Source organism: Mustela erminea, chromosome 15 (assembly GCF_009829155.1).
Source record: "Mustela erminea isolate mMusErm1 chromosome 15, mMusErm1.Pri, whole genome shotgun sequence".
NCBI classification, from domain to species: Eukaryota; Metazoa; Chordata; class Mammalia; order Carnivora; family Mustelidae; genus Mustela; species Mustela erminea.
Genome location: NC_045628.1, coordinates 62,774,785 through 62,790,379, shown reverse-complemented (window position 1 = coordinate 62,790,379; position 15,595 = coordinate 62,774,785). Strand labels below are relative to the sequence as shown.

At 49.6% G+C, this 15,595-nt stretch overlaps 1 protein-coding gene across 7 annotated transcripts in view; it reads left to right on the top strand.

The window, feature by feature from the left end:
* The window catches only part of ATP7B (ATPase copper transporting beta), a 79,763-nt gene that overhangs the window by 51,989 nt on the left and 12,179 nt on the right, over nucleotides 1–15,595 (top strand). For all 7 annotated transcript variants that reach the window (XM_032314177.1, XM_032314178.1, XM_032314179.1 and 4 more), the window contains 7 exons: nucleotides 6,519–6,646; nucleotides 6,762–6,916; nucleotides 7,133–7,267; nucleotides 10,176–10,370; nucleotides 11,779–11,961; nucleotides 13,297–13,465; nucleotides 14,837–14,980. In XM_032314177.1, coding sequence (XP_032170068.1) covers nucleotides 6,519–6,646; nucleotides 6,762–6,916; nucleotides 7,133–7,267; nucleotides 10,176–10,370; nucleotides 11,779–11,961; nucleotides 13,297–13,465; nucleotides 14,837–14,980 — 1,109 coding nt within the window. The remainder of the gene's footprint in view (nucleotides 1–6,518; nucleotides 6,647–6,761; nucleotides 6,917–7,132; nucleotides 7,268–10,175; nucleotides 10,371–11,778; nucleotides 11,962–13,296; nucleotides 13,466–14,836; nucleotides 14,981–15,595) is intronic.

Below are 15,595 nucleotides of genomic sequence, written 5' to 3'. Positions count from 1 at the left end.
AGTAGCTACATAACAAACGGGGGGCCTCGGTGACAAGTGTTCCTGGATAGAGATAGAGAAGGGGAAGGCTGGAGGTGGTCAGGGAGAGCTTCCAAGAGCATGGACCACATGCTAGACCTTCCTTGCAAGATCTGGAGGATTTACACAGGCTGGGAGGTAGGGTTTCAGCTTGCCAAAAATACAAGTGGGAGAAGTACTTCTCTTCTTCATAAAGTTGGCAGATATTAAAAATAATAATGATTATTATCATTACTGCTGGAACTTACATAGCATTTGCTGTCTGCCAGACACTATTTTAACCTATTTGTATTAAATCTAATTTAAAGAAAAAACTGTAGGAGGAAAGGACTGTTCCTAGCCGTGTTTTGCAGATGAGGAGACCGATGATCAGAAAAGCTAAGCAATCTACCCAGCATCCCAGGGGTGCTAAGTGCTGGGATGGGCCATAAGCCAGGCTCTGGACTCCAGAGTCCATGATCTTAACCGGTCCACATACTGATTCTTAAGGTGTGTAAATAACACGGACATTTGCACAACTTAAGGCTACTTCCCTGGTCAGCCTCATTTTCATATTCTAGGGAATGCTTATTTCAGACCTTCCTCACATTCCTGAGCTCTCTCTCCAGCCCCACCACTTTCCCCTTTGACCTGTGACCTCGCTCTGACTACTGAAACTGGAAGCTCCGAGGTGGGAAATCCATCAGCTCCGTGTCCCTCAGCCTGCAGGGCTAACCCTCCCCACTGCACGCTCCCTTCCTCCCACCCCCGGGGAAGAGGTCTCTGCTCTGGTTCTCTGTTCAGGAACCTCCCTCTGTCAGTTTCTCCTTGACCTTCAAGGTGGCCGTCTATGCTGATTCCAGCCATCCAGTATGACGTACAGTCTAGACTCCTGTTGTCAAAGCCATCCTGTGCCCCGCCCCCACCATACTTGCCCATTCTTCACGCTGTTGCCAGTGTGGGTTCATGAGTGTGTCCCCCAGAGATGGTCCTCAGAGGCTGAGAGCTCCCCACCCTGGGGGGGCACTCGGTGAGCCTGTGCATGAATGAGGCACTGGCCGACCACAGCGTGGAGGCATGTTTTTTATCTGGGTGCTAGAGCTTTTAAATCCTGGGTGGAATTATGAGATTTGAGAACCTACCATGCATTAGTCCCACTGGCTGGTACTTCATGTAAACTACCTAATTTCACTGGTTAACTACCCTGTGAGGTAGGTGCTCCCGCCATCACCGTGTCTTTAGGAAGAACCTGAAGCCCAGTGGGGTGGAGTGACTTGCCCAGAGCCTGGGGCAGGTGAGTGGCGGAGCTGGAACAGGCTCCTTCTCGGCCACCTGCTCCCTGTCTTCCAGGCAGGAGGACCCTGTGTGACCGAGCAGCTGGCATGTGCGGGCCCCCACATGCACTCCACTGTTTGGGGGGCCCAGCAGCATTTGCGTATCTTGACTGTTTTTTTTCCCCTTATAAATTAACGACATGAAAGTTTCTGAGACATGGAAGTGTTCAGATGGGGAGCAAAGCCGTGACAGCTGCCTTTCCTCACTGCCTTTCGTTTTGAGCACTGGCCACACTCGCACAGACTGCTCTGTTGATTGGGCTACGAGGACACGCGCATCCTTGCCAGAAGGCAAAAGCTGTGTGAAATGCCTAAGCATGGCGGGGTTACCCCAGCCACAGCTCAGTTCTTTATCAAAGACTGCGGTTCACTTTTGTTGCTGTGGACGCTCACGGGCCAGACTCCTACCTTCATCATGTGATGGCGCCATTTTCTAAGTTAGGGGCCAGAAGACCAGGGTTCCTTCTGGCCTTGCCGTAGACGGGCTGTGTGCAGGAGCAGGTCAGTTAGGGCCTGTGAGGCACGGTTCCTGTCTGTCAGACCAGGGTGGTGGTTCCTACACCACCACCTTCCTGACCGTGTGCTCCAGGCTGCTGGGAGGTGACGGGCCAGTGGTCAACTCTGCTGTCCCAGGGCCAGGGCCACACACTGTTCTGCTGAGGAGCTTGACTTTCTATAAGAGGAGTTGTGCTGGTGCCAGGGCCCCCAAGTCAGCCCCCGCCTTCTGTGGGGCCTTGCCACACTGGGCCTCTGCAGTGCCACTGGAAGGCCACCAGAGTTTCTTACCTCAGCTATTTCCTTTCAGCAAGACTTGGGCCTATTCCTCTGCCAGGGACCCCTGTCTGTCCCAAGTCTTGGGTGATGGGAGGGTCTGTGATCAGTCTGGCATGTGGTCACCTCTGGTAACCCCTGCCCCTTCCTGTTGTCACCACTCTGTCTCCTAAAGCATTGCTACAGGGTCTTCCTTGGCCTCCTGTGGGGATAAATATCTTCCCGCATTCAAACCAGTGATCTCTTGGAAGCACAGATCTGCTATATTCCTCGGTAGCTGGAGCTCCTTCTGCAGCTTCTTGCCGTCCTTAGGATGAAGTCTGTGTGCTTAGTGCACATGTGAGACTGAGCGTCTACCCCAGCCCGCCTCTTGGCCTCAGCCTCTTGTGCCACCACACCTCCATCTTGTCCAGGCCACACCCCACTGGCAGCTCCCAGGAGGAGGCTCTTGGGTCTCGCCTCACACTTTCTTCTTCCCCTCTGCCTGGCTGCTTGTCCTTCAGGGCTTAACTTGGGGAGTGGGAGTGGTGGTGGGGAACGTCGTCCGGAATCCTTTCCTGTCCCCAGACCTGCTTGGCTGTTGCTCTGCTCGCCCTGGGACACCCACGTGGCAGGTGCTCAGATTACTAGCTGAATGAATGAAAGGACTATGAAATGTTAAATCACCCCATGTTTGTGGGGGTGACATTCAAGAGCCTACACGACCTGGTCCCCAGTCTGCTGCATTGAAGTCTCCTGTGGTAGTGGGGAAAGCAGAGTTACACAGTTTGTCTAGGTACCGGCTGCTCTGTTCTGAGTTTTTGTTTTTTTACCTTGTGTTAGATGAGGAGGGAGAGGAGCGAGGAGACGGGTGTGGTAGACAGACTCCTGGCAGAAGCTCTTGAAGCAGAAGAAACGCCAGGGAAATCACTGTCTCTCAATTAAGTGTGTTCCTGCACCTTGGTGTTTTGGGGAGATACAAGCTTCTGAAGAAGAAATGCTGGGAATTCCCTGGAAGGAGCCACCTTGACCCCCATCAATGCTTTTCACCTTAAATTAAGCTGTTTGGACTTAGAATGATATGGTTAATTCAGATTGAGAGGAAATTCAACTTTTGATTAAGCAGAGATTGGCATTACTAAAGGTTTCTTTGAAGGGCACCCAGTTGGACATGGGTGCCAATTTCTTGAAGCAGTCCCACAGAAGCAAACCTTCTAAAGCTCAGTCGTTAGGTTGTGCAGGGGGAGAAGGCTCTGCTCTCAGCTCCTGATGCCCTCCACAAGTGAGCAGGTGCTTTTTCTCCCAACAGGCCTGTCTTGCCAAGTGAGGACCTGGTGTGATGGGAAACTTTTGCAGGTCACGTAGGCAGGCCTCAGAGGGCAGGGCCTGGGCATCCCCATCACTGGGAGACTTTAAGAAGCACCAAAGAACATTCTCAGATTATGGAGACTCCTCCTCTCCTCCTTGTTTGCCACCCTGCCCAGGCCCCAAACAGATTTCCTCATGCCTACTCCCCACACTCAAGATCTCAGGGTGCCCCTTCTTTTCCTAACCCATTTATTGTATTGTGACCATTCCTGGGCTTACATACATGAGTCTGTTTGTGGCTTCTGGGCTGTCAGCATCTTGAGAGAAAGGCTCCATCTTGTCCTGTGCATATCCCAGTCCAGCACAGGGCCTGCTACACAGAGACCCGTCACTAGGGAAAACGTCTATTAAGTAAAGTTCCCTGGGAGCTCACCATATGTCAGGCACTGTACTATGTACTGAACACACATCATCTCAGTTAATCCTGGAACAAAATCCCTGTTGGAGAAAGGAGGACACTGTGGCTTTGTACAAGGATTTGACCCTGATGGCACCAGTGCCCTGTGACTCACCAGTGCCCTAGCAAGGACTCTGAGCTCCCGAGGTCAGGGCTGCGTCTGCTTTGCTCCCCATCGTGTCCCTGGCACCTGGCACACACACGGGCTCCCGTGGTGCTGAGCCTGTATTTCTGTGCACTGGCCCGAGCTGCGGTGCTCACAGCCTTGCAGGGCAGGGGCTGCACGGGGTGCCAAGATGGACCTCTGGAGACAGACACACTCTTGAATCCTCATTTTGCAAGGATGCTCCTGCACAGTTTTTTAAAAAAGAAAACTTGGAAATATTTACTATCTCTGCACATTTTGGTTCCCAAGTTTTATACATTTATCCATAGCAACGTTTAAAGAAATGGGCGTGTGGATTCAGTTCCGTGCCTTTCTAAGAAATCTTTAAGTTTTTGATCTACTGGGAGTGAATATCACTTACCTCATCTACTTTTGGGAAGATTCGGTGAGAAAAAAAAAATGTACAAATCCACTAGCCTGGTACACACACTCAGTAAAGTTCTGTTTTACCTTCTCACGTGGCTAAGGCAGCTCATTGTCCATTTTTCTCTGTGGAAGTTTGAGTGTAGTCCTTGTAGAATGAAGGGAATGTTAACATAACCTCAGAGCCTGCTTATCTGCCTTTGTCACTGTTCGTGAGGCACTGTTATAAACGCGTGACCCTTGAACAATGGTAGGGCACGGGGCACTGACCCAGCGCAGAGTCGAAAATCCAAGTGTAACCTCTGACTTCCAAAAACTTTACTAATAAGCTACTGTTGACTCAAAGCCTTACTGATAATGTAAACAGTGGGTTAGTAACTGATTTTGTATGTGTTGTGTTCTTAGAGTAAAGTAAGAGAAAAAAAACTGTCAGGAAAACCAGAAGGGAGAGAAAACATACTTGTACTTCTGTATTGTATTTATTAAAAACCTGCCTGTACCCACAAGGTGCAAACCCGGTTGTTCGAGGGTCGGCTGTATACAGGGACATGTTTTTGGCCCCTGTGGTGGTTCCCTGGCAGGCTCCGGCTGGCTGTCTCTGCCCTTCCCTCCCCTCATCCACCATGTGTCTGTCTGTCTCAGGTCGACCCTGCCCCTCCCGCCCCCCCAGCATCCAGTCCTTATACACATATGGCCCCCATGTTCCTGTCTGACCCCACGCCCTCTTCTGCCAAAGCACAATTTCCTGCAAAAGCATCCTGAGCTGCTGTCCTGGCTCCACAGGCTCCTGTCCGCCCCTCCCACTGAGCTGCTGTCCTCCACCAGCTCCTGAAACTGTCCCCTCACCCAAGCAGACCACGTACCCCAACCCAACTGTTGCCAGGTTTGCCTTCGTCTGGCCTCTCACCAGCCTTCCCCCAGGCCCCCAGTCTCTCCATGAAAACTTTCTGTTGGTTTTCTTTTTTATGCACATGTGGCTGACCTTCACAGAGGTACAAAGCGCAAGTGCAGAGTGTGATTAAGTTTGCATATCTGGTGGCTGGACTGGGACACCTTCTCCCCCACCTTGCAGGCCTCCCTGCCCCATCTACCTTGGTGCAGCGGGCCAGCCCCAGGGCTTAGTTCTAGGCGCCTTGTCTTTTCCACTCGCACACCCAGGTGAGCTGGCACCATTTCCTGCCTGTAAATGCTGTCTGTATGTGGACAGCTCCCGGATCTGTTCCTCTCAGCTCAAGTCCCATTTTCTACTTCCTGCTTGACATTTTCCCTGGAAGTCGCATAGGCTTCCCAGACCCCACATGTCAACGTGAAGGTCTTCATTTCGTCTCTTCTCCTTCTCTTCTCTCGCCTCCCTCAGCAGCTTTTGCACACTTGCCTCCATCTCAGTAACAGAACTTCGAGCTCCTCTTTTGATTCTCTTATTTCCGCATTTAGGCTTTGTCGTCTTTTGCTTGGGAGGCTGCCACAGCCCACCTCTTCTCCTGGCTTCTATTATCGTCCCTGCTGCCTGCTCTCACGCAGCAGCCAGAGAGATGACTTGAAAATGTGAATCAAATTATGTCATTTCCCAGAAAAACCTTACATCCAAAGCCCATACTGTATTGTGCTCCGCACGTCCTGACAAGACCTGGACTGCCTGCTTCACTTCCTGCTTCTCAAAGGCACCCTTCCTGCTTGCCTTAAGGCCTTCGCATTAGTTGGGTTTTTCCCCTTGAACTTTCTTTTGCCTATATGTTGGTCCCTCTTATTATCATCCAGGTCTCAGCTCATCTTCCAAGTGAACCCTCCCTCCCCCGCAGAACAAACAAATAAAACTTCTGGTCATATTATTTGCATCCTAATGCTTATTTAATACCTGGGACTATCTTGTTATCTGTTTCTCCTGCAGAATTGGTCTTCCTGAGGATAGAGACTTGGCTCTCCTGTTCCCAGCTATACTGCCAGTGCCAAATACAGTGCCTGTCCCTTAGTATTTGCACAGTACATATTGGCTCGATCTGAAAACGAACAGATAAAATGAGTACTGCTGCTTGGTGTAAAGCGAGGAACGTGTAACCAGTCCAGCACTTGGTTGGGAACCCGAGCTGGGTGGGCTGAGCTCTGGCTTGTTGCTGTGTGTGTAACCTGAGCGGCTTTTTTGCAGGGAGGAGCAGGTGCCCATGGAGCTGGTGCAGCGGGGCGACGTCATCAAGGTTGTCCCCGGGGGGAAGTTCCCAGTGGATGGGAAAATCTTGGAAGGCAACACCATGGTGGACGAGTCCCTCATCACAGGTGAGGCGGCTTGTCTCCTCTTCCCTGTGGGCGGGTATGGCGGGAGTTGCTGGGTCACATGAATGCTGAACAGGGTGCTGAGGGTGTGACGGTTGATGTCCTTCCCCACCTCCAGGAGAAGCCATGCCTGTCACGAAGAAACCTGGAAGCATAGTGATTGCTGGGTCTATAAATGCACATGGCTCTGTACTCGTTAATGCCACTCACGTGGGCAATGACACCACATTGGCTCAGATCGTGAAATTGGTAGAAGAGGCTCAGATGTCAAAGGTAATGAAGAGAGTTAAAAAATAACCTAACGTCAGCTTCCTCCTTTTAGAAGTTATTCCGAGAGTTTCGTAGATTCAGGCAGATTTTGTTGAGTAGGGAGTGATTAGTAAGCGTGTTAATTGGGGGGCTCAGAACTCCAGTGCTCAACTGTGCCTGTGGGGATGTATTTCTTTGTGGATTGTAATTTCCCGTGGTCTTGGTGTTTTATTTTCATAGGCACCCATTCAGCAACTGGCTGACCGGTTTAGTGGGTATTTTGTCCCATTTATCATCATCATTTCAACGCTGACGTTGGTGGTATGGATTATAATCGGTTTTATCGATTTTGGTGTTGTTCAGAAATACTTTCCTGTAAGTTGAATGCTTTGGGCAGTATGGTTGCTATGTTTTAAATCATCTTTTGCCATTAATCCTATTCTCTTATATCTTAGATTCTTTGGGCTTTAATTACCCATTACATTTATTTGCCTCATTTATTGGCAGCAAAATCTTAGCCAAGATAGCACAATCACTCTATTTCTGCAAATTTTTTTTTTTAAAGATGTCCTTTGCCTTCTAGTTAAATAATTTCCCAGACACCAATTAGCTCTCAGTTGTCATGCCTATAACATTTAGATGATGTGACCTTGGCCATTTCTGGGGTCATGAGGCAGATATCATAGGTCACTTCACAATTTTGATGGCATGATAATATCATTTTAACAGATTTTAAGAAAATTTGTTTTTTGCTCTCTATGTCTGATAGTATCATCTTCAACCTTGTGGCTTCCTGGGCAGTGCTAATAGCCTTTTAATAATAAATATTTATTAACCATACATGAGACAATGGAATATACTTTCTTGAGTTAGAAAGTAGATGATGAATGCTCTCTTGGAAAATACTATGTTGTCAAACTTCCAAAAAAGTGGAGAGTCCCAAAAAAACCTTTTCTGCTCAAGACGTAAGAACTCTATACAACAGTAATTCTCAATAAGGAGTAATTTTATTGTCCCAGGAGATATTTGACGATGTCTGGAGGTATTTGGTTGTCATGACTGGGGAGGGAATGCTGCTGACACCGAGTGGGTAGAGGTCGAGGGCACTGCCAGACATCCTACCAGGCCAAGGACAGCCCCCACAACCATGAGTCCTCTCTCCCCAAATGTCAGTAGTGCCGAGCTTGAGAAACCTTGATGTGCATCAACGGGGAATGGCCCGCTTGGAGTCATATTTGACAGCTGCCCAGTGAGTGGAACAGTGTTTTATCTATGGTTTAAAGTATCTCCTACTTAGCCAGATCGAATGCCTCTTTTACCGTAGAGCCATAGAATAAGAAACTGTAAATGCAGAACGAATCATTTTTTTTCTTTAAAAAAGTGTCTACCCTAATTAAAGGCATATCTAAAATTCTTGGGGTGCATGTCATTTACTAAGATGTCATCTTCTCTCTCGAATGTCCTGTCCTAAAATGAAAAATGTCCTAGTTAAACTCTTGACATCTCAGGAGACCTCAGTGCTTTGAAGAGTAACCCAGGACTATATTCTTAGAATTTGCCAGTGGCTGTTATGGCACCTGACCCCCTCAAATTCCTGCTTTTGTGGGAGAACAGCTCATTGGCCTGTGGCTGTGGGAAAAGTCATTCCTAAACAGGTTGGAGTATGGGGCTTTCTGCTGTTCCCTGCCTTTCCATCTTACTTTGGCTTCTTCTGTTTTTATCTGCAACATCAGGGAGGATGCTGGCAAAGGAGGGACTGCATGTTCCTTTAAGGTATTATCACCCTGCTGTCTAAGTCATTTGTAGGGAGAGGTTCATGTCACCCTCTAGAAGTCCACCCATCCCATCAGGATGCCTGGTGTTATTTTGATGAGAATTACTGGAGTTTGGGGGGTTTTTTTGAAATCACATCATCTTTATCTCAAAAAATTCCATGTCTTCAACACAGTGTCCCTCTATCCAAATCCAACTGTTTCTAATCAAAGTGAAATGACCCTTTAGTAATACACCTTATCTTAGATTTCTGCCTTTCAAAATCAAGGAATAAAGTGTAGGTGGAAGCTAAAGAGGTTGTGGTCTGTATCCTTGATTTCAAAAACACACTGATGAAAGTGAATTCAGTGTCTCCTGATTGTACTGCAGAGACACCTGCCATTTTGCAAAATAAACCAACATAATGCAAAATGTCAGAATGCAAATGGTAATGCCTATGTGTGTCGCCAGGTAACTGGAAAGGAGGCCCATATTTTGTTCGTTTTGGGTTTACAAAGAAAACAATAGCGGAAAAAATAGAAGAAAATAAAGATGGCTCCAAATTCCATCCCTAGGAATGATGATTTTTTGCACTCTGGGAAACCTCTTTCCAGTATTGTTGAAAGCTGTATAGAGATGCAGGCAGGTAATTTTGCACTAATTCAGTCACAACACATGCCATTTTGTACTTGCTTTTTTTACTTAACAGTGTTGCTGGGATCTTTCCATGTCAGCAAGTATAGACATACACTATCGTTTCAACAATTGTATAAGATTTCATTATGCACCTCATACCCTTAATTTAATTCATAAATTCCCTCTGAGGTGTCTCTAGTTTTTTTAAAAAAACACTGTGATAAGTATCTTTGTATATTTTGCCACTTATATGATTATCACCTTAGGGTAGATTCCTTGGAGACCTATCATTTTTAAAAGTTTTCACAATAATGATAAAAATTATAATAATGTGTAATATTGTTAATATGTAATATTGATAATGTGATAGTTACAGTTTCTCAGGGGCTTCGCCCATGCCAGGTTTTGTACAATGTATATTTGTGTGTTTATGTGTATTTATATGTGTATCAGCTCATTTAAACCTTACAACAACCAGCTGGGTGTGCTTGGTCGTATTGTGTCCATTCCGAAAGTGAGGGATCTGACACTCGCAGAGATGTGAGTCAGTGCCAGGGCCAGCATGGACGTACACGGTCCAGTTCCAGAGTCCATGCTCCTTCCCCTAGCAGGGAGTTCTACACGACTCTCTCCTCCCTTCATGCCTCTCTTAGAGGAAAGCCTAGAATGTCAAGTTGAAAAACTGGGGTGGGAACCAGTAAGGTGAGCCACATGATAACACAGCACTGAAGCAGAGTGGACCCCACACTCTGGACCCCAGACCCCGGCTCATCACGCATCTCAGCTCGCAGCTGCTCTTGCTGAAATGTGCTCATGTTGAAATGTTCTGTGATTGGAAGTCAGTGTGATTCCTTCTTCAACCCTCAGCCTGCCTTTATCTCTTTCCCCTTCTCAGACCCACAGCAAGCACATCTCCCAGGCAGAGGTGATCATCCGGTTTGCGTTCCAGACGTCCATCACCGTGCTGTGCATCGCCTGCCCCTGCTCCCTGGGCCTGGCCACGCCCACAGCGGTCATGGTGGGCACCGGGGTGGCCGCCCAGAATGGCATCCTCATCAAAGGAGGCAAGCCTCTGGAGATGGCCCACAAGGTTGGCCCTTGCGCTCCTGGCTATCCTCTGACGTGTCGCCTGGAATGACTCTGTAGCTGTTACTTTGTGATTTTTTTTTTTTTTTTTTTTGGAAACTGAAGAGATTTGGTGGGAAAGTAGTATCTGTTTACATTCTGTATTAAGAGAAAAACCTGGAAGAGGCTGGAGGGCAGCACTGTTAATTAAGTAAAACAGGAAGCCCGCAGGGGCTGGGAATGATAATAGGAACAGCTAACAGCTGCAGGATTAAATATGAATTGATTTAATTTCATTAACAACTCTTTGATGTCAGTGCTTATCATTCCCATTTCTCAGATGAGGAAGCTCAGCAGGAGCTAAACCCAGAGAACAACAGGGAGCGGAGGAGGGATCTGAAGAGACCACGGTGGGGGTGGGGCTGGGTTACTTGTGGGTGCAGAATGCAAGGATGGACTAAAGGAGGCAAGGATTGTTGGAGGAAGAGCCCTCATGTGTGTTGCAGAGACCACCACTGAGCACTGGGCCCAGATGAGTGCTGTGGGCTAAGTGAGGGGGAGCCGTGCCTGTGGGACATTCAGACCACAGCAAACAGCTGGGCTTCTGTAGGGTTTGGGGAGGTATGGAGCTCAGGGATGAGTGGGCTCTGGCCATGGACACAGGTACCAAAATGGCAGAACCCAGACCCATGGGGACAGGTGCAAGTTGCCATTGACCAAGTGGGCCTGGTGGAGAAACTGGCTTTGGTGGTGGCTTGTTATTGTGGCGGGGAAACGCTCTCTTTTTCATTCTTGCTTTCTCTTTTTTTAAGATTTTATTTATTTGTTTGAGAGTGAGGAGAAAGCAAGATAAAGCACAAGAAGTAGAGCAGGGGTAGAGGGAGAAGCAGGCTCCCCACTGAGCAGGGAGCCTGATGCAGGGCTCGATCCTGGGACCCTGAGATCATGACCTGAGTGGAAGGCAGATGGTTAACAACTGAGCCACCCAGGCGCCCATCCCTTCCTTTCTTTGAACCTGGAGTGCAAGCTCCTTAAACGCAGTAGGCGTTTGCACTTAGGCCATAGACACACTGTGCACAGGGAGATGGGCAGACTGCCAGGGTCCTGACATGGGAGATCTGCATGGTGTCACTTTCCAGGAGATGGTACCATGCCATGTCCCATCAAATTAGAATGACAGTTTCTTGCTCAGTCTGGTGAAGGTTAAGTCACAATGCAGACTGTTTTGGCCAGACAGGCAGGGAAACTGAGTCTTCGTCATGGGAGTAGTTGAACCGTGAGAGTGATTGCAGAGGATGTGTTAATGTGAGTTATGAAGGGGTGTTGTTACCTGCTTGAGCTAGGTTAAATGGAGTTCCGCCCCAAAACTGTGCGGGCTCTTAAAGTCGCTTCCATCTATATTTGTGGTCATCAAGATGTGGTTGTTTTGGCAGATAAAGACCGTGATGTTTGACAAAACTGGCACCATCACCCATGGGGTCCCCAAAGTCATGAGGGTCCTCCTGCTCGTGGATGTGGCCATGATGCCCCTCAGGAAGGTTCTTGCTGTGGTGGGGACTGCAGAGGCCAGCAGCGAGCACCCCTTGGGCGTGGCAATCACCAAGTACTGTAAAGAGGTATGCAGACCTGGGCAGTGCTCGTCTCTCCCCCACCCACCCCCCGCCACCCACTGCAAACTCCCCCTTACCCTACCCCAACCCCAGCCTCCTCTTCCACTTCACTGGCTGGGCTGGAAGCCTCCAAGCGCCTTCTTCCTCACATGCCTCTTCTGCTGCTGCTTCTGTACCCTGGCTCAACTGCCTTGCAGGAGCCTCAGCTTGTGGGATTTGGGAACCCCTCAGCAGGCCCCTGTGGAGTAGGTGGAGATGCAGCGCTCAGTGATGGGTCCCTTGTCCCATTTCCAGATCATCACAAATGATGGTGGTTCAGTGTTACGGGTCACTTACAGAGCAGGTACTGACCGTCTGCTTGGAATAACAAAAAACAGCTGGGATGTGAGCTCCACCCTCTGGGAGCTGACGGTCCAGTGGGGAGGGTGGTCGGCGGATCAGCCCAGTCCTTTATGAGTGCTTAGTGCAAAGGGGAATACAGAACTGGATGGAGGGTTAGGGTGAGACGAGGAGAGGCCCCTCAGCCGGGGACCGGGAAATGGAGAGGAACCAGCAGAGGTGAGCCAAATGCCCAGTGGATTCTTGGCAGTTAATGGGGAAGCATTCGTCCTTTGACCTCGCCCGATGAAAGGTCCTGTTTCGTTTTCTTTGTCTTCAGTCTAAATATAGAAGCAGCCGGTTGTGCCAGAATGTTGTCCTGAAAATTTTTAAATGGTCTGGGCAAAGACAATTAATGCCTTGGGGCAAAGCTGACTGCTCTACCTGGACAGGAAGTCTTCCAGAAATCTCTGTGGGTGTTTTGTGAAGGGTCATTCAGACCACCATTTCCCCCTCTCTCTTGGGATGCTTCAGGACGAATGTGCTCTGTCATCCCTCCTTTGCTGTGTGGTTGACCCCACGCGTCGCTCCTCACGCCTTTCCCCTGCCTCTCCCTCGTCCCCCCAGGGCCTGTAGATGGGCAGTGACCTCCTGAGAGCCTCCAAGCTGCTTTGTTCCCGTTTGCCTGTCCCATCATTCTCAGGAAATTATTTGCAACGTAAAAATAATCTCTCTCCTCTTTTTGGCCCCCCCAACCTCCGTTAATCTGAGGCATTTGCTGTGAACTGCTCTTCTTCTTCTGAGGCATTTGCTGTGAACTGCTCTTCTTCTTCCGGGTCTGTCCCTTGTCCCATGTCATGAGACAACCATTGAATAATTATCATGTCCGCGTCGGAGGAGGGAAGGAATTGCCGAGTTACTAGTCGATCTCCTCACCTGCCCCGTCCTGCTCTCCTCTCGGCCCCTGCTTGGTGCTGCTCTCTCTGGCCTCTCCTCACCTCCCCTCTCTCCCTGGCTTCACAGGAATTGGGAACCGACTCCTTGGGATACTGCACGGACTTCCAAGCAGTGCCCGGCTGTGGAATCGGCTGCAAAGTCAGTAGTGTGGAGGGCCTCCTGGCCCACAGCGAGAGCCAGCAGAGCAAACAGGCGGCTCCCCCGAGCAGGGCTGGCAGCGCTCCCGAGGAAATAGGTATCCCAGGCCCTTGTCCTCTCTGCCCAGCCTGCCATGGCTTGGGCCCGGCCGGGTCAGCTGGTGGTGTGCCTAACCAGAGAGCACCAGGCTAGCACACCACCGTGGGGTCCCTGGCTGTGGACAGAGTGGCTCCTGGCCATGCCTCCCTCCCCCAGGAAGGCCTACTGTTTGTCCATGGTTGCGTTCTCTGATACTTCTGAATCTTGGTGCTAATGGCAGACAGTAGTATATATTACTGAAATTCGTGGAGTATTGCTTCTGTGACCCATAATCTCGAGTCTCCTCTTTCTTTTTTCTTTTCTTTTTTTTTTTTTATAAGATTTTTAAGATTTAAGAGAGAGATAGAGAGGATAAGCACTGAGGGAGAGTGGGAGAGGGAGAAGCAGACTCCCCGCTAAACAGGGAGCCAAATGTGGGGCTCGATCCCAGGGCCCCAGGATCATGACCTGAGCCGAAGGCAGACCCTTGACTGACTGAGCCACTCAGGCGCCCCGAGTCTCCTCTTTCTTATCCCCAGTCAGTCTTGCTTCTCTAAGCTACAGAGGGGACAGATGGGAATTCGTTTGCTCCTCCAGTCCCCCTCCTGTGCGGTAGAATCCCGATGGGATGGGTCCCATTTACAGCGCTGGCTGTAGCAGGGAATGCAGATGGAAGTGGTCTGCCCGAGCCAGGAAGGGGTACTGCTTGGAGTGACAGCTGCCTTTGAAAACAGTTTTTCTGATTTAGAGGGTAGCTTGCCAGCCATCAGGGTGAGAGTGGGGAAGCCCTCCCAAACCAAAACGCCTGTGTCTGGTGTTCTCTCTTAAGTGCTCTGGGGTCTTATTGGAAGCCTTCTGCCACCTCCTAGCAGTTCAGAACCTCAGCACAACCCTTCCATTTAGCTGCCAGGACTGATCCGTGAGGTGACCCCCAGGTTAGTGGCACACACAGTTAGAAAGTGACAGGGAAACACTCACCCGGCCTCTAAGGAGAGACAGCTGTTAAACATCCACAGACGTAGACAAGCTGTTTGCTGATGCACAAGCTGCACTTGTTGCTTCTAATCTCTGCAGAAGAGGGGCCAGCAGGTACCGCCTAAAGGCAAATAAGGATACCACCAGATGTTTAGCGTTTATAACATCTCTAACGTGCCGTCCACACTGTCAGGACCTCTTAACACCCCTTTCGGCCCTACCCACCCATGTCCCACATGGTAATTGCTCTGTTTCCCTGTCCTTTAAGGGTGGTGTTCTGAGAGGTGCTCGCTAGTTACAGTGTTTCAAAACAGCTCGATGCGCTTTTTTGCTGTTAAACGGACTCCATGGTTTTGAGTCCTTTCTCACAGTAAAACTGGACTATTTGGGAATAACCACAAACTCTTTGGAACAGACGTGACCCCCCAGACCTTCTCTGTGCTCATCGGGAACCGCGAATGGATGAGGCGCAACGGCCTAACCATTTCCAGCGACGTCAGTGACGCGATGGCGAATCATGAGCTGAAAGGCCAGACGGCCGTGCTGGTGGCCGTTGACGGTACTGCCCCCCTCGCCTTCTGCTCTGGACCGTGGAGTTTCTTAGAGTTCTCTGGCAAAAATAGGCTTTCTCCTTTTTTCTCCCCCAGTAAATCTTCTTCTCTGTTAATTTAAGTTCTGTGTCCCAAAAGGCTGCCTTGCCAGTTTCTCTCTTCCTTCTCAGTCGGAGGCCCGCTCTCGCTGTGCCCGTCCTGCCCCCGAGAGTGAGGCATCTTAGCCTTAGCCTCCTCCGTCTTTGAATCCTCCCCTGCCTTCGCCATCCCTGTCGGCTTCCGTCTGAGCCCGTGGTTCCGTCGCCCTCCTCTTCGTCGCGGCACACGCAGCACTGGCCTGTTATCCAGGGGGACACCCCCCGGGTCCTAAGGAATGAGATTGCTGCCCCTCCATGGAGCTCCCCAAGATCGCATGTGTCTGGGCACTTACGCCTCAGATGACTGGAATCTTACACTGTTAATGGCAGTTTCTGCTTGTAGAAGTAAAGCTGTGCTGATGAGCAGCATAGATACCTTTAATGCTTCGACGAAGTGTGTCCTCTCCCACTCTTTTTTCCTTCTTGCGCCGCCATGGCCTTTCCAACGTCCTTAAAACCCTGTAGTCCCTTCAGCCCCTCAGATCA